The following is an 18,959-nucleotide window of genomic DNA, read 5'->3' on the forward strand; positions in this document are numbered from 1 at the left end:
CCACATTTGATTTGAGCACGTTGTGGAAGAGGTCGACGACTAGTTATATATACACAAGAGGAGAATGTAAGCTTCCCAACAATATATGATACTTGCATGTAGACCGAAGCACGGCCGAGGCAATCGATTGTGAACAGTAACAGGTCAGGTCACGTCCGTTAACAAGCAGATTATTAAACTACAGAGACTTTTTTTTTCCTTTTTTTAAAGATATTCTCCTGGGCCTCCCCCACCCTTATTATTGGATAGAACAGTGCAGAGACAGGAAACGAGCGGGAGAGAGAGACAGGGAGGGACCAGGAAACGACCCCGGGCCGGAACCGAACCCGGGCCCCCGGACCCATGGCATGGTGCCCCGCCCCATCCACCTGAGCCACGACGCCCCCTAAACTACAGCGACTTAAATTACTCGCACAAATGTAGCCCTAAAAACGCCCAAATGTCATGTACATACAGTTTGAAAGGGCTAACTGTTAGACCATAACTCACATGTTCAAGCTGCCTCACTGTCGCGTCTCCTCTGTTATCATTGTGGCAGCGCGCGCAGCGGCTTCTTCCCTCTCACTCAGTCCGCGCTCCCCCTCTCTCTGGCCGCGCTCCCCCTCTCTCTGGCCGCACTCCCCCTCTCTCTGGCCGCACTCGAGCGGAGCAGCAATGGACAGAGAAGCGGCAGGCTCAATGCACACAATGACCCCGTATTACAAGAAAATTGGTAGATTGCCGTGGAGTTTTTGTACCGCCGTTGTTTTAAACTTCTAACAGGACTGTATTATTATTATTATTATTTTAAAAGGGGGCGGCACGGTGGTGTAGTGGTTAGCGCTGTCGCCTCACAGCAAGAAGGTCCTGGGTTCGAGCCCCGGGGCCGGCGAGGGCCTTTCTGTGTGGAGTTTGCATGTTCTCCCCGTGTCCGCGTGGGTTTCCTCCGGGTGCTCCGGTTTCCCCCACAGTCCAAAGACATGCAGGTTAGGTTAACTGGTGACTCTAAATTGACCGTAGGTGTGAGTGTGAATGGTTGTCCGTGTCTATGTGTCAGCCTTGTGATGACCTGGCGACTTGTCCAGGGTGTACCCTGCCTTTCGCCCATAGTCAGCTGGGATAGGCTCCAGCTTGCCTGCGACCCTGTAGAAGGATAAAGCGGCTAGAGATGATGAGATGAGACATTTAATTCGAGGCAAAAAGAGCAGGGGCTCAAGCACCCCTAAAGCCCTATGAGTGCACGTGCCGGCCAATCATGTTACTGACCTGTTGCCAATTACCCAAATTAGTTGTGAGATATACCACCAGGTGATGTTTTCTTTTTTGTTCTTAACATTACACAACTTTTGTTCCACCTGTCCCAACTTTTTTGAAACATGTTGCTGGCATCAAATTGAAAAGGAGCATATATTTTAAAAAAACAAAAAACAATGCAATATCTCAGTTTCAGCATTTGATATGTTGCCTTTGTACTATTTTCAATGAAGTACAAGGTTTCTATGGTTTGTAAATCATCACATTTTGTTTTTATTTATATTTTACACAGCGTTCCAACTTTTTTTGGAAACAGGGTTGTACTTTTTTAGGGTATCAAATAATGACTAATGGACCCTTAAACACCACACCAATATCATACCCTGCATGCGCACGACGTGGGATTCGTTCCAAAGTGCAGAAGCCTAATCTGAGTGAGAAATGACCTATTATGTTAATATTGTCATCTCAACTGATCACTGGCAGATCAAATCTCCATACACGGTATGGCCAAAAGTATGTGAACACCTGACTATGATAACTGTAAGTGCTCACACCTGACTGGGCAGAGGTTTTGCTTGGCAACTGGACTAGCGAATGTATTTTATGATTTAGATTCACTGAAAACCTACTCTGGTCTGTATTGTAGTGCTGTAGTGCTGCTTTGGTAGATTATCATGTTCCTTACAAGGGATTATAAGGAATTGTTTTGATTTTAAATTCAGAATTTTGTCTATAATTTGTCTATAAAGGTTTGTGGAATGGATCCCAGAGGTGCCTGCTGATACACGCTGGCTTTTTGAGATGGCAGGAAGTGTTTACAGACAAGCATGGAAAGGAGAATCTTCAAAACGGTAGGTGAAAGGACAGAACGTTAGGTTTTTTGGGGGGGGTTTCAATATCAGGATGCATGTATCATTTTTCACACTCACTGTAATTGTGAGCGATGTTGTGCTGGGTGCCAGAGCTTCGGGAAGGTAGGTGATGCTTGTTTGGTTTTCCTGCAGTGATGTCATCAAGGCACCTGGTTCAGGGACTGCTTTAAAAATGGGTCCAGCTTATCGATGCTGGACCCATTTAAAGTGTATTATTTAAAGCGTCAAAAACAAAACAGGATAGATTTGAAAGAAAAACTTTATTTGACCTGGTTTATATGAGCTATATTTCTTTTTGTTCTTTACCGGTTTAAATTTGACAAATGCTGTACTGTCTTTGAAACCAGTTTCATGCCGTACACATGCTTATGAGTTTGCCCACTAGAGTGTGTACGAATGTTTATGCGATGTATCAAGAAATACTATATATTCAGGACATTTTGCTGGAAAGCTTTAAAGCATCCCAAAGCTTTGTTTCGTCACTAATTAAAATGATCTTAAAAGGAAACTCTGCCATGAAGCACATTCATATATGAGGTGAAGTGAATAATGTTGATTGTTCTAGCCACATTCACTGGATATGAGCAATCACGTGCTCTGATTGGCTACTCTATTGCTAGGATATCAGCTCATACCGTGAGCAGAGAAAAACAAAATGGCGGAATGTGTTGCTGAACCAACCGAGGACGAAATAAAAACTACTTGAAACAAAACCCCAAAAAATACAACAAAAAAAGCAACAAAATATGGAATGAAAGTATTTAACAGTAAGAATGTATATATTTTTAATTTCTCAATAATAATAATAATAATAATAATAATAATTATTATTATTATTATTATTATTATTATTATTATTATTGCATTTTTCACAAATTGCAACTGTCATTTCGCCGGTTTGTGTACATTCGAAGCGGAAATGATTTTGTCGGATGTTTTGAATAAAGTTTTTACAACCCCGATTCCAAAAAAGTTGGGACAAAGTACAAATTGTAAATAAAAATGGAATGCAATGATGTGGAAGTTTCAAAATTCCATATTTTATTCAGAATAGAACATAGATGACATATCAAATGTTTAAACTGAGAAAATGTATCATTTAAAGAGAAAAATTAGGTGATTTTAAATTTCATGACAACAACACATCTCAAAAAAGTTGGGACAAGGCCATGTTTACCACTGTGAGACATCCCCTTTTCTCTTTACAACAGTCTGTAAACGTCTGGGGACTGAGGAGACAAGTTGCTCAAGTTTAGGGATAGGAATGTTAACCCATTCTTGTCTAATGTAGGATTCTAGTTGCTCAACTGTCTTAGGTCTTTTTTGTCGTATCTTCCGTTTTATGATGCGCCAAATGTTTTCTATGGGTGAAAGATCTGGACTGCAGGCTGGCCAGTTCAGTACCCGGACCCTTCTTCTACGCAGCCATGATGCTGTAATTGATGCAGTATGTGGTTTGGCATTGTCATGTTGGAAAATGCAAGGTCTTCCCTGAAAGAGACGTCGTCTGGATGGGAGCATATGTTGCTCTAGGACCTGGATATACCTTTCAGCATTGATGGTGTCTTTCCAGATGTGTAAGCTGCCCATGCCACACGCACTAATGCAACCCCATACCATCAGAGATGCAGGCTTCTGAACTGAGCGCTGATAACAACTTGGGTCGTCCTTCTCCTCTTTAGTCTGAATGACACGGCGTCCCTGATTTCCATAAAGAACTTCAAATTTTGATTCGCCTGACCACAGAACAGTTTTCCACTTTGCCACAGTCCATTTTAAATGAGCCTTGGCCCAGAGAAGACGTCTGCGCTTCTGGATCATGTTTAGATACGGCTTCTTCTTTGAACTATAGAGTTTTAGCTGGCAACGGCGGATGGCACGGTGAATTGTGTTCACAGATAATGTTCTCTGGAAATATTTCTGAGCCCATTTTGTGATTTCCAATACAGAAGCATGCCTGTATGTGATGCAGTGCCGTCTAAGGGCCCGAAGATCACGGGCACCCAGTATGGTTTTCCGGCCTTGACCCTTACGCACAGAGATTCTTCCAGATTCTCTGAATCTTTTGATGATATTATGCACTGTAGATGATGACATGTTCAAACTCTTTGCAATTTTACACTGTCGAACTCCTTTCTGATATTGCTCCACTATTTGTCGGCGCAGAATTAGGGGGATTGGTGATCCTCTTCCCATCTTTACTTCTGAGAGCCGCTGCCACTCCAAGATGCTCTTTTTATACCCAGTCATGTTAATGACCTATTGCCAATTGACCTAATGAGTTCCAATTTGGTCCTCCAGCTGTTCCTTTTTTGTACCTTTAACTTTTCCAGCCTCTTATTGCCCCTGTCCCAACTTTTTTGAGATGCGTTGCTGTCATGAAATTCCAAATGAGCCAATATTTGGCATGAAATTTCAAAATGTCTCACTTTCGACATTTGATATATTGTCTATGTTCTATTGTGAATACAATATCAGTTTTTGAGATTTGTAAATTATTGCATTCCATTTTTATTTACAATTTGTACTTTGTCCCAACTTTTTTGGAATCGGGGTTGTATTTATCGAATTTGCAAAAAATAAAAATGCTCTCTTTCTCAAAATCTAGTGAATGTGGATAGAATAAAACAGTTACTCCACTCAATCTCATCGTGCATGGCTTATAGACAACTCGGTGCTACATGCCTCGTCAGCTATCAGCTCATGTACGACTTGATTTCGTGGAATGACTGTTAAATATCTCATTACAATGGCACCTGTCAAGTGGTGGGATATATTTGGCAGCAAGAAAGAGAACAGTCAGTTCTTGAAGTTGATGTGTTGGAAGCAGGAAAAACGGGCAAATGTAAAGATCTGAGTGACGTTGACAAGGGCCAGATTGTGATGGCTGGATGACTGGGTTTGAGCATCTCCAAAATGGCATATCTTGTGGGAAATGGTCCAATCCCACAGAAGATCTACTGCAGTGCAAACTGCTGAAAAACTGAATGCTGGCTAAAACAGAAAGGTATCAGCATTAACTTTTTTCAGCAGTTTGTGCTACAGTAGCTCTTCTGTGGAATTGGACCATGTGGGCTAGCCTTCATGCTCCATGCGAATCAATGAGCCTTTAATACCCATGACCCTGTTGCCGGTTCACCGGTTGTCCTTTAGATCCTTGGACCACTTTTGTTTGGTACTAACCACTGCATAGGGGGAACACCCCACACGATGTGCCGTTTTGGAGATGCTCAGACCCAGTCATCTAGCCATCACAATTTGTCACGCTTACGCTTGACAAATTCTTCCTGCTTCTAACACATCAACTTCAAGAACTGACTGTTCTCTTTCTTGCTGTCGAATATATCCCACCGCTTGACAGGTACCATTGTGACGAGAAATCGGTGTTATTCATTCACTTCACCGGTCAGTGAGAACACTCATGTTTTGCTTTAAGCTCCTATAAACAAAAGCGCAAGAGCTTCTTTTCTTCGCTCACCATTTTGCAGCGATGTTCAACATCGCATTAATGAGAAATCCAGTGTAAAATTAGCAGAGACATTGGTGCAAATACTGGACTCAAAACTCCTACGTCTGCATCTTGCTTTGTTCCTAAATATATTTGTGCTGTGTGTTTTATAGTGGCCTTCCGTTGCGGCGGTGTGTAAGTGGACCATCCTCAGTGGACCTGCAGCCCCATGGCATCGAGCGCAATAGACACACCACTTTTTCTGCTGCTGATTTGCGTAATTACAGCTGGGATTACTCAAAGTCCTCAGGATTCTGACAGTCTGGACACGTTTCCTGAAAGAAAAAAAAGCATGTTTGTTGGCTCACAGGACAGTTCCATGAGCTGAATGCAGAAAGACATGGACAAAAATGGAAGCATAAATATATGCGGTGTTTCACACACCGTAAATGTGTGTGTGTGTGTGGGTATGAGAGATGAGGAGGTTTCATAGTGGAGTTTCGCCTTAATTCCACTTTTAATTTTCACCATCTCTAACCAGTAACACTGGTCTCTGCTCCCAAGTGCACTTAAAACTAGAGTACATCACAATGTCCTGTAAAATAATCAACAAATATTAACTTTTTTAAGTAATGATGGCTGTGATATTTCTGCATGCACCTCAAAAGAGAGAACAAGCAACCAATTTTATCTCAACAGAAATAAAATGTCGGGTAAAGAATGTTATCTAAATATATAATTGATTTCTGTAAAACCTAATTATAATAATGTGAATAAATATACATTCAATCCTAGAATGATTGGTACCTTTCATGAAAATAAGCAAAACTTATGATATAAATATGCAATTTTTTAAAACCAATTTTACATTTTTTTTTTTACTGCCCTGTCTACCAGTAGCTGATGTTTTGCTCCTCTGCTATTCCTACCAATTCCTTTCTGGACCTTGCTCATGCATTGAGTCATGTGCCTACTCATCTTATCCGCTATGATGCCTGACAGGCGCTTCTGGGGCAGCACAGTGGTGTAGTGGTTAGCATGGTCGCCTCACAGCAAGAAGGTTCTGGGTTCAAACCCAGTGGCTGGCTATGAGGGAAATTTAGTGGATGAGTGTTTCTGTGTGTTGAGCTCAAGTGGCCTAATATACTGAGAAAAATGTTTTTTCCAATGTTGTAATTGTTTTTCTGTGGCCTTGGTGGTAATGAGCAGGGTGCTTGAGTTCGTCCTAACTACGCATCTTCTCATGATGTAACCACCTTTCCTGACCTCGGTGGTGATAAGCAGGGAGCTTGAGCTCTCCCTAACTCGCATCTGCCTGCACGTACCAGAGCACGCCAGGTGCACTCATTAGTAAAACTTCATAGAAAACCTTGAGCCAATCACGTGAAGACACAAGCAGTGAGCGAATGCCTTCAGAGTATAATAGATAACATTCCTAAAACACAACTCAGAGTGCGCGTACTCTCGGCATCAGTGTCTTCTCTTCTTTTCTTCTTTCCCTTCCTATTTTATATATCTGTTTATATGATCTACTATAATAAATAACTGAAAAGATGACTGCTACCGTGGGCGGCACAGTGGTGTAGTGGTTAGCACGGTCGCCTCACAGCAAGAAGGTTCCGGGTTCGAACCCAGCAGCTGGCGAGGGCCTTTCTGTGCGAAGTTTGCATGTTCTCCCCGTGTCTGCGTGGGTTTCCTCCGGGTGCTCTGGTTTCCCCCACAGTCCAAAGACATGCAGTTAGGTTGATGTGGGGCAGCCTTGGGCTGAGGTGCCCTTGAGTGAGGTACCGAACCCCTGACTGCTCCCTGACTGCTCCCTGGGTGCTCTGGTGTGGCTGCCCACTGCTCTGAGTGTGTGCATGTGTTCACTGCTTCAGATGGGTTAAATGCAGAGGATGAATTTCACTGTGCTTGAAGTGTGCATGTGACGAATAAAGGTTTCTTCTTTCTTCTGCTAAGCGTTCTGAAGTGTTTATTAGAAATTTCCATTACACTGGCGAGGGCCTTTCTGTGTGGAGTTTGCATGTTCTCCCTGTGTCTGCATGGGTTTCCTCTGGGTGCTCCGGTTTCCCCCACAGTTTAAAGACATGCGGTTAGGTTAATATGGGACGGCCTTGGGCTGAGGTGCCCTTAAGCGAGGCACCTAACTCCCAACTGCTCCTGGGCGCTGTTAGCATGGCTGCCCACTGCTTTGGGTATGTGTGTGTGCTCATTGCTCACATGTGTGTGCTCACTGCTTCAGATGGGTTAAATGCAGAGAGGAAATTTCACAAGTGTGTGATGAATAAAGTTGTGCTTTCTTTTCTTTCCATGTTGTGCAGAGGCAGGTTATCAGGTGGTAGTTAGATGGGACTGTTCCCTTCTGTGGGTCCTTCAGGATCAGGACTGTCTGACCTTCAATGTGAAAATAATATCAGGAAAAAGGAACTTGAGAAGCTCGAGAAATGTCAAGGACTGAAAGAAGAGCTTGAGAAGATGTGGAAGATGAAGACAACAGTGGTCTCCGTGGTGATAGGAGCCCTCGGTGCAGTGACCCCCAAACTGGGAGAGTGGTTCCAACAGATCCCAGGAACAACGTCCAAGATCTATATAAATAAATATATAAAGATAACTATATAATTTTTTTTCCCTAGGATGAAATTTTGCATTTGTTATAGTTATTCTGTATGAGTGTCAGTAGTTAAATCAACTCAGTTAGTAGAAAAATAAAACCATTGTTTGGGCAGTGGAGGTCAGTGGTTAAGGCTCTGGGCTACTCATCAAAAAGTCATGAGTTCAGACCCCAGAACGTTGTCGGGCCCTTTAGCAGAGCCAGTAACCCTCTCTGCTCCAGGGCTATCATGACTGACTCTGCTCTCTGACCCCAACCCTCTAACCAGATGGCATAGAGTATATGGAGGGGTTTTGAAGATTCTATACCTCAAACTAGTTTTGAATACAATGTGTTTTGTCATTTTGTGTCTGATAATAAAAATAGATAGATAGATAGATAGATAGATAGATAGATAGATAGATAGATAGATAGATAGATAGATAGAAGAGAAAAACTGAAATAATCTCCCTAAAAATAACTGTAATAGTAAAAGAGCCGTTCAAAAAAAAATGACCAAGGACTGAACTGGAAAAGGAAAAAAAAAACAATAACCATGAAGGGGAGCGCTATAAAAATATGTAAGAGAGTAAAGTGGAGAAAATAAGAGGAGGTAACCCATCCATTATCCATAACTGCTTATCCTGTGCAGGGTCACGGGTGAGCTGGAGCCTATCCCAGCTGACTATGGGTGAGAGGTGGGGCACACCCTGCACAAGTCGCCAGATCATCACAGGGCTGACACATAGAGACAAACAACCATCCATCCATCCATCCATTATCTGTAGCTGCTTATCCTGTACAGGGTCGCGAGCAAGCTGGATCCTGTCCCAGCTGACTATGGGTGAGAGGCGGGGTACACCCTGGACAAGTCACCAGGTCATCACAGGACTGACACATAGAGACAAACAACCATCCATCCATCCATTATCTGTAGCTGCTTATCCTGTACAGGGTCGCGAGCAAGCTGGATCCTGTCCCAGCTGACTATGGGTGAGAGGCGGGGTACACCCTGGACAAGTCACCAGGTCATCACAGGACTGACACATAGAGACAAACAACCATCCATCCATCCATTATCTGTAGCTGCTTATCCTGTACAGGGTCGCGAGCAAGCTGGATGCTGTCCCAGCTGACTATGGGTGAGAGGCGGGGTACACCCTGGACAAGTCACCAGGTCATCACAGGACTGACACATAGAGACAAACAACCATCCATCCATCCATTATCTGTAGCTGCTTATCCTGTACAGGGTCGCGAGCAAGCTGGATCCTGTCCCAGCTGACTATGGGTGAGAGGCGGGGTACACCCTGGACAAGTCACCAGGTCATCACAGGACTGACACATAGAGACAAACAACCATCCATCCATCCATTATCTGTAGCTGCTTATCCTGTACAGGGTCGCGAGCAAGCTGGATCCTGTCCCAGCTGACTATGGGTGAGAGGCGGGGTACACCCTGGACAAGTCACCAGGTCATCACAGGACTGACACATAGAGACAAACAACCATCCATCCATCCATTATCTGTAGCTGCTTATCCTGTACAGGGTCGCGAGCAAGCTGGATCCTGTCCCAGCTGACTATGGGTGAGAGGCGGGGTACACCCTGGACAAGTCACCAGGTCATCACAGGACTGACACATAGAGACAAACAACCATCCATCCATCCATTATCTGTAGCTGCTTATCCTGTACAGGGTCGCGAGCAAGCTGGATCCTGTCCCAGCTGACTATGGGTGAGAGGCGGGGTACACCCTGGACACGTCACCAGGTCATCACAGGACTGACACATAGAGACAAACAACCATCCATCCATCCATTATCTGTAGCTGCTTATCCTGTACAGGGTCGCGAGCAAGCTGGATCCTGTCCCAGCTGACTATGGGTGAGAGGCGGGGTACACCCTGGACAAGTCGCCAGATCATCACAGGGCTGACACATAGAGACAAACAACCATCCATCCATCCATTATCTGTAGCTGCTTATCCTGTACAGGGTCGCGAGCAAGCTGGATCCTGTCCCAGCTGACTATGGGTGAGAGGCGGGGTACACCCTGGACAAGTCACCAGGTCATCACAGGACTGACACATAGAGACAAACAACCATCCATCCATCCATTATCTGTAGCTGCTTATCCTGTACAGGGTCGCGAGCAAGCTGGATCCTGTCCCAGCTGACTATGGGTGAGAGGCGGGGTACACCCTGGACAAGTCACCAGGTCATCACAGGACTGACACATAGAGACAAACAACCATCCATCCATCCATTATCTGTAGCTGCTTATCCTGTACAGGGTCGCGAGCAAGCTGGATCCTGTCCCAGCTGACTATGGGTGAGAGGCGGGGTACACCCTGGACAAGTCGCCAGATCATCACAGGGCTGACACATAGAGACACACAACTATCCATCCATTATCTGTAGTTGCTTATCCTGTTCCACAGGGTCATAGGCAAGCTGGAGCCTATCCCAGCTGACTACGGGCGAAAGGCGGGGTACACCCTGGACAAGTCGCCAGGTCATCACAGGGCTGACACATAGACACAGACAACCATTCACACTCACATTCACACCTACGCTCAATTTAGAGTCACCAGTTAACCTAACCTGCATGTCTTTGGACTGTGGGGGAAACCGGAGCACCCGGAGGAAACCCACGCGGACACGGGGAGAACATGCAAACTCCACACAGAAAGGCCCTCGCCGGCCCCAGGGCTCGAACCCAGGACCTTCTTGCTGTGAGGTGACAGCACTAACCACTACACCACCTCCGTGCCACCCAAGAGGAGATAATGAAAGGGGAGGAAAGCCAGGAGGTACTTTTCTTACGATGGTTTAAGTCAAGACATAAGCCAAATCCACCCAATGCGAGTGGTAAGATGGCGGCCAGCTGGCTTCACGCGTCTCTACAGCAAGGAATTGGGCGATGAGCTTTCCAGATTTTATACAGTATAGATCTCACTGTGTATCTTAGACTGAATATTGAGGAATGCGTTAAAATAATTAAATTAAATTAATAAATGAACGAATGAATAAATAGCCTATTCCTTTAACCGACGCTCCCATGATGCACTGCGGTCAGGACTGAGAGCTGAGGTGAAAATGGAAAGCGGGTTTGTGAATGAAGAAGATAAGGAATATCAACTGTTTCTGGCTCTGCACACTGCTGCTCTGGAAGCGGCTCAAATTCCGACTCTTTACTGGAAAAGCCTGCATTATAAACTAAAACATGAGGTAAACAACAATAACAACAACAACACAGCTAAAGCTGTGCGCGAGACCCTGAAGTTAGCAGCAGGAGGTGTTTAGCCTGAGGCGAGTGAGTGATGAGTGAGCGGTGTGTTTGTGTTGTAGGTGTTTGATGCCGGAGAGATGTTTGGTATCATGCGTGTGGAACAGGAAGATGAAGATGCAGGAAAAACCTCCAGGCCTGACCATGAAGACTTGTATAAAGTGATTGTAACTCGAGAAAATGGCCTGCAAGCTTCTGATCCAACCAGGTGAGGGCGCTAAAGGCTCACTTCAGAGTGGTGATTTGGAAGTTTCGGATCTTTTTACTGAATCGGATCTTTGAATCTTGTTCAGTGAAATGAACGAATCAGTCTTTTTTTTTGAATCACTCGTTCATCATTCGGTTCACTGGAGCTCGAGTCGTGCTGGAGTCAAGTCAACTTTATTGTCAAATATGCTACACATGCTCGACATACAGCACAGATGAAATTTCAGTCCTCTCTGACCCACGGTGCAAACAGGCAATGCAATAAATAAAAATAGAATAATTGAAAAAACAAACAGTATAAACACTCTAGATAGGAACTAGACATAGACTAAACACTCAAACAATATAAACAGTATAAACACTCTAGATAGGAACTAGACATAGACTAAACACTCAAACAATATAAACAGTATAAACACTCTAGATAGGAACTAGACATGGACTAAACACTCAAACAATATAAACAGTATAAACACTCTAGATAGGAACTAGACATGGACTAAACACTCACAGTATAAACACTAGATAGGAACTAGACATAGACTAAACACTCAAACAATATAAACAGTATAAACACTCTAGATAGGAACTAGACATGGACTAAACACTCAAAAATATAAACAGTATAAACACTAGATAGGAACTAGACATAGACTAAACACTCAAACAATATAAACAGTATAAACACTCTAGATAGGAACTAGACATAGACTAAACACTCAGACAAACAATATAAACAGTATAAACACTAGATAAGAACTAGACATAGACTAAACACTCAAACAATATAAACAGTATAAACACTCTAGATAGGAACTAGACATGGACTAAACACTCAAACAATATAAACAGTATAAACACTCTAGATAGGAACTAGACATGGACTAAACACTCACAGTATAAACACTAGATAGGAACTAGACATAGACTAAACACTCAAACAATATAAACAGTATAAACACTCTAGATAGGAACTAGACATGGACTAAACACTCAAACAATATAAACAGTATAAACACTAGATAGGAACTAGACATAGACTAAACACTCAAACAATATAAACAGTATAAACACTCTAGATAGGAACTAGACATGGACTAAACACTCACAGTATAAACACTAGATAGGAACTAGACATAGACTAAACACTCAAACATTATAAACAGTATAAACACTCTAGATAGGAACTAGACATAGACTAAACACTCAGACAAACAATATAAACAGTATAAACACTAGATAAGAACTAGACATAGACTAAACACTCAAACAATATAAACAGTGTAAACAACTTGAGTTGAAACTTGTTGAGTTTCTCCAACAGCAACATGGTTTGCTTCACTTGGTAGAGTATAATACACAAGCTTACCTTGTTAAAGTGCATATTCTGGATCAATTTCATGTTTTTTTTTTATTTTATATGAAAGTACGTCCCTTTACACCAGGGGTGGGCAATTATTTTTTCCCTGGGGCCACATGAGAAACAGAACATTTTGTGGAGGGCTGAACTAAATTCTGCCTAATATTAATTGTATTTCTTTATATAAGGGTTGTTTTACAATCAGGGTACGCAAGTTAAAAATCACATTTAACACTTATTATCTTCAATATCAAAAGGCTTGACTAAATAAACTTGGTTGTTTATTGTAGCTCTGTGATCGCTCTATTTACCATGCAAAAAAAAAAATTTTGGTGATAACGTTATTTTTGATGAATGTATGGCAATATATGTCATATTTTTAGCAAAATTACTCGTGTCATTTAGAAAAAGTGTTTTTTTTTGACCACAGGTAGCTCCAAAAGGGATGCACTTAAATCATTCTTTATACCATAAAACAAATGTTTGGTTCCATATCATTGGAAACATAGTTAAGTTTTAATGTTGAATGCCAGTAAGTTTTCAGACTATTTTGATCAAATTAGTATGGAATTGTGTCAAAATGTCCTCTCCGAGACAGCTAATTTTTCAATATAAAATAACATATCTAAAATGATTATTTTCATCCTAAAATGTGGTCAAGATATTGGGACATAAATATTAGAGACAACTAACACACAGCTTACAGCCTTATATTTAAAAGCACTATGGAAGTAGTGGATTCTGAATTGTCAAAAAAAAAAGTCCTCTCCAAGAATCACTTCATTTGTTTCTCCCAGCCCTGCTTAAAGCTGCACTTAATCTTATAATACAAACTATTACACAGGCCTATGTTCATATCTGTATTAATTTCCAAAAGTGCAGATTTGATAGGGTTTTTTTTTTTTTTTAATTTGAATTTTGGACCCCTGTGACACAAACTTTGTACCCTGATTGTAAAACAACCCATAAAGCCGTAAATAACATTGTTTTAAAAGCTGAGTATGGAAAAAATGAGGTTGCCTTACAAAAAAATGTCATTTATTCAATCAAGTTTCCCAAAACAATGGTTAACAAAATGTGAACGTTTGTACCTTTTTTTTTTTCAGTCACATTCACCCCAAAACACAATAAAGACATCACAATATTGTCTTTCTACTCCAAATATCAAGCAAGATACATCATATTATAATAATGATGCCCACATTTGTAGTCTAATCACCTCATTTGGTGTTTTCCAGTTTATTTCTTCAGTGAGAGAAATCTAGTCTCTTGGTCTTTGAGTGCATGAAAGTCAGGTTGAATGTCTGAGGTGGAGATGCGAAGCACAGCTGACAGGTGATCATCGGTGAGGTTTGTTAAACTTCATCACTGAAAATGTTTGTTCAGATATGTAGGTAGAGCCAAAGAGAACAAACATCTTCTGAGCATGTCTCATGTTTGTTGAAAGCCCTGCATTCGGCATCTACCTTTCTTCTTTTTGCGGACATTTTGGGGGCTAAAGTCTTCTTGTGACCTGCTCGCAACAACGTCGATTCGGTGTAGGAATCAGATCTACAGATCGGCTCGGGCTCCGGCGCCTGCTGGTGACGTCACACTATGTGATTGGCTGGACCGTTTGAAGGATGACGTACAAGTTTGTGGTTGGTCTGGACAAATTACAGAAGTAGTTATCGCGGGATTAGGTTTCGTGGGATTTCATGTCGCGCGCATTGCGTTTTTGTTGAACACAACTTCAATATAAAAGCAATGCACATTCAGTCCATGCATGAGGTAAAATTAGAAAATACATTTATTTTGTAATTTCTAATTAACCTTACGCGGGCCGGTCAGAATGAACCAAAGGGCCGGATGCGGGCCGTAAAATGCCCAGGTCTGCTTTACACACTCATCCAGAAGGGTAATTTTGCACAAGGCCATCTGTCTACAGCAGAAAAAAATAAAATAACAAAACACGTCTGGAAAAATCCCAAGGGAGTCTGGAGCCAGATTCGTGACGTCACCTGCGGAAGCGCCAGCAGGCTGCGCGAGCTTTGCACGGTTTCAGTGCACAGCCTGTGTAGACCAAGCGCTCCCATTTCTCTCTCATTGTCCGGTCTTTTGGGAAACGATGAGTACTAATCCCATCATGATCGGTGTTGCTACACCCTCCTACGATACATCTGTTAACCATTTTAATAATTACGCGATAACGTTGAAGAAATTTGCAGAAAACCACCAGGTCGTTTTCTCATAAACAAACCAGCGCTGACTAGGGCTGGGTATCACCAGATACCTCACGATACGATACTATGGTGATATTTTGCCCACGATAACGATAATATCACGGTACAGCGATTCTGCGATAATCGATATATTGCAAGAAATTTCAACCACATCACGATATGTCGCTGAAGAAAATCAGAATTTATTGACCACTGTAAAATTACATTTCACATACATAACTACACACTCTTGCCAGACATGTATTTGTCTCTATTCTACTGCTGGCAAAACCAAGAGTTGCTTCACTACAACATACAGAAAATTCCCATTTCTGTGCTAGTATTCTCAACTTTTCTGTAAGCATGGACACATCAGTGCTGCTTAACAAGCAGAATCAAATTGTTTTATGAAAACTTAAAACTTGCACTGCAGACTGCACATGCATTTCAGTGCTAACACTAATATCAATTTGTTCTTTGTAAACTTGAGAACATATACCTGAGAACATTTAACTTGTGCTTATTTTGCAGGAACAACACACTGTCTGAAACACATTGAAAAGTGCAGTGGGCATCTTAATTGGAGCATCTTAATTTAATTGGAGCGAAACAGGTTTTGCAAAGTGCATTCTCTTTGTCCGGCTCACTGTTTGTTTTTTTTTTTTTTTTTTCTCCTTTCCTTTGGAATCCAAAGTGCCTCCAAACATCTGCCTTAAAGTTCGGCGGCGTCTCTAGGTTTATGTTAACAGCCATGCTTGTCTGTTTTTTTTTCCTCATTGCAACCGCCGGGGGAAAAAAGAGAAGACGAAGAGTGCCTTGCAGTGAGGTAGCGGCACAGCGACACCTCACGGAGCGGAGGTGCAGAAGTCGTACTGGATTTACAACCCATCTGAAACATGATTTTATTATTTGAAAAAAATATCGATATTCAAATTTTGAGTATCGATATTGAATCGGAAGACAAAGTATCGCGATATATCGCCGTATCGATATTTTTGCCCACCGCTAGCGCTGACGTAGGATTCAGAAGGAGGCGTCCCGCACGCGACGTCACGAAAATCAATGTTTCCCGGGAAATCCAAATGCGAGTCTTTTCAGAGGCGCACCAATTCGTCTCAAATGGCTTGATTTCAACTGAATTTTTCTGGTATTGCACAAAATGCAAAACGTGACAGATATTTGACCAAAGTTTAATATAAAATAGAAGAATTACATTGATCTTGCTCCTGAATTTACCCGTGATATGCACTTTAAGCTTTTAAGCAGCCTTTTGGAACAGAACCTGTCGAGTTATTCAATTGAAATGACCAATTACTTCAAGTTCAGTTAAGATAAGGTGACATCTATATTCCTTTATAGCTCCCTGCGAGGGGAAATTCAGGTGTTGCAGCAGCTCAAGTACAGAGTAAATTATAGGTAAATGTAGGTTAAGTTAAAAAAAAAAAGGGATATCTCATCTCATTATCTGTAGCCGCTTTATCCTGTCCTACAGGGTCGCAGGCAAGCTGGAGCCTATCCCAGCTGACTACGGGCGAAAGGCGGGGTACACCCTGGACAAGTCGCCAGGTCATCACAGGGCTGACACATAGACACAGACAACCATTCACACTCACACCTACGCTCAATTTAGAGTCACCAGTTAACCTAACTTGCATGTCTTTGGACTGTGGGGGAAACCGGAGCACCCGGAGGAAACCCACGCGGACACGGGGAGAACATGCAAACTCTGCACAGAAAGGCCGTCGCCGGCCACAGGGCTCGAACCCGGACCTTCTTGCTGTGAGGCGACAGCGCTAACCACTACACCACCGTCCCACCTAAATGGATATCTATAAGAGAAAATATAGAATATAAAATATAATATGGTATGTAATAGAATAGAGACAGGGCTAAATAATAATTAGTATAGATAATCGTATGGGGCCGAGTAAAATTAAGGATTAATTTCACGAGTGATTTTGAAGTTTTGAGACTCGGGCAATTTCAAACCTTTGAAATCATGAGTGAAATTGATCCTTAATTTTACGAGGAGCCATACGATTACTTGTTTATGAATTGGCCCTTTATATTATACTTCGGAAGCCATTCAAGTTCACAACATTTGTAATTCACGTTTTCTGAACCAATCAGGGCACAAGACTATCTTGCACGTTTGAATCAGTTTCTAAAGCGTCTTTCATTGTGACACGGCGACACGACGCGAGGATTTTGAAAGTGGTTTACAAAATTTTATTGGAACTTCTTTACAAAAGCTGATTGCTAAATGCAAGAAAACTCTGTGCTTGATCTAAAAGGAATTACAAATACCATTGATCATTATAAACTTAACCAAGCAATGAACTAGCCCAGGGCTTTTCAAAGTGTGGGGCGCGCCTCCCCTGGGGGGCGCAACGTGAGGAAACATAAACCACAATAAGTTACTATTGCGGACATTTAACGAACTTCAGCTAGCCTTTACCAGACACAAAATGGATCGATTTTTAGTACCTAAAGCTACAGTGAATGAGGAGACAGAGTCTGGGCCAAGCAAAAAACCACACCCTCCAGGATTTCGCAATGTTGCGATTTGCAACTTCAACGCAAATTCAACCAATCCCCGCAAATTCAGGGCGGTGTTGCAATTATATCCAATCACCGCAACCTTCCCGCAAATTTGACCAATCGTTGGCGTCGTCTTGAGGTGACGTCGACAAACTATCTTCCGCCTTACTTCCGTGTATACGTTTAAGAGAAGCAGCATGTGCGCAGTGTTGCCAGATTGGCGGTTTCAAGTGCATTTTCGCGGGTTTTGAACATATTTTGGACTGGAAAACGTCAGCAGTATCTGGCAACACTGCATGTGCGAGTCAGTGTTTATGTAGGCTTAAATTCAGTTACTGAAAGTGTGTTATGTTTACAGTGAAGGACTGTGTGCACTTTACATTATTTTTTACTTAATACAAGAAATTAATGGATGCCAACATTTTTGCCAAAATGGTATTTTATTTTCCATTGTTTAGGCAGCTTCAGCATCATACTGTGAGATTCTGTTCAAATTGTTTTTTTTCTTCTATGAAGCCTGAGCCATTTATTTTATTAGTTTATAATTATTGTTTAATTTAGTCTTCAGGAGAGACTGCCTGCACACAGTACTAGTATTAATAGTTTTTTTCTTACATGAAAGCTGAGGCATTTATATTATATTTTAAGGTAACTTCATGTTGTGCTGTGAGGTTCTCTGCACTTTAACTTTTGAACCAACAGGAGCATTTGGATAAGTAAAGCCTATTTTTCTGCATTTATGTAGTCCTGGTAATCTTTTATATTGGTAAAGTTGTTTATAGGACCATTTCTCAGTGTCTGTTTTTTTAATCAATAGTTTTTCAGTAATAACTTAATATTTAACATGTATCACTCAATTTTAATCACAAAAATAGAAATTCGTAACAATTTCTCGCAACTTTCACTTCCTCCCGCAATGTAATCGCAACAAAAACCTAAAAAACACCGCAACTTTCATCACAATTTTTTTTGGAACCCCCCCCCGGCAACATCAGACATTTTAGCCCGCAACAATCACAAAAAAGGCCCGCGGAATCCTGGGGGGACTGGAAAAAGAAGGAAGTCTGACCACGATTATTTAAAGTTTGGATTTTCATGGACTGGATCTGAAGATGCTCCACTGCCACAGTGTGTTGTCTGCCAAGAGGTGCTAGCTAACGATGCTATGAGATGTTTAAAATGTGTAAAACAAGATGTTTTTAAAAAAAAGCAC

The 18,959-nt window shown here is 42.0% G+C and overlaps 2 protein-coding genes across 2 annotated transcripts in view; both read left to right on the forward strand.

Annotated features, from left to right (window-relative positions):
- pnpla3 (patatin-like phospholipase domain containing 3) overlaps positions 1 to 6,263 on the forward strand; it is a 56,472-nt gene extending 50,209 nt beyond the window's left edge. The window contains exons 8-9 of the mRNA XM_060903405.1: positions 1,986 to 2,087; positions 5,730 to 6,263. Coding sequence (XP_060759388.1) covers positions 1,986 to 2,087; positions 5,730 to 5,874 — 247 coding nt within the window. The 3' untranslated portion in view covers positions 5,875 to 6,263. The remainder of the gene's footprint in view (positions 1 to 1,985; positions 2,088 to 5,729) is intronic.
- A 4,940-nt stretch (positions 6,264 to 11,203) lies between these two features.
- ttll12 (tubulin tyrosine ligase-like family, member 12) overlaps positions 11,204 to 18,959 on the forward strand; it is a 93,551-nt gene continuing 85,795 nt past the window's right edge. Inside the window, exons 1-2 of the mRNA XM_060903406.1 lie at positions 11,204 to 11,379; positions 11,500 to 11,645. Coding sequence (XP_060759389.1) covers positions 11,248 to 11,379; positions 11,500 to 11,645 — 278 coding nt within the window. The 5' untranslated portion in view covers positions 11,204 to 11,247. The remainder of the gene's footprint in view (positions 11,380 to 11,499; positions 11,646 to 18,959) is intronic.

This window comes from Neoarius graeffei, chromosome 21, assembly GCF_027579695.1.
Source record: "Neoarius graeffei isolate fNeoGra1 chromosome 21, fNeoGra1.pri, whole genome shotgun sequence".
Taxonomy (NCBI): domain Eukaryota; kingdom Metazoa; phylum Chordata; class Actinopteri; order Siluriformes; family Ariidae; genus Neoarius; species Neoarius graeffei.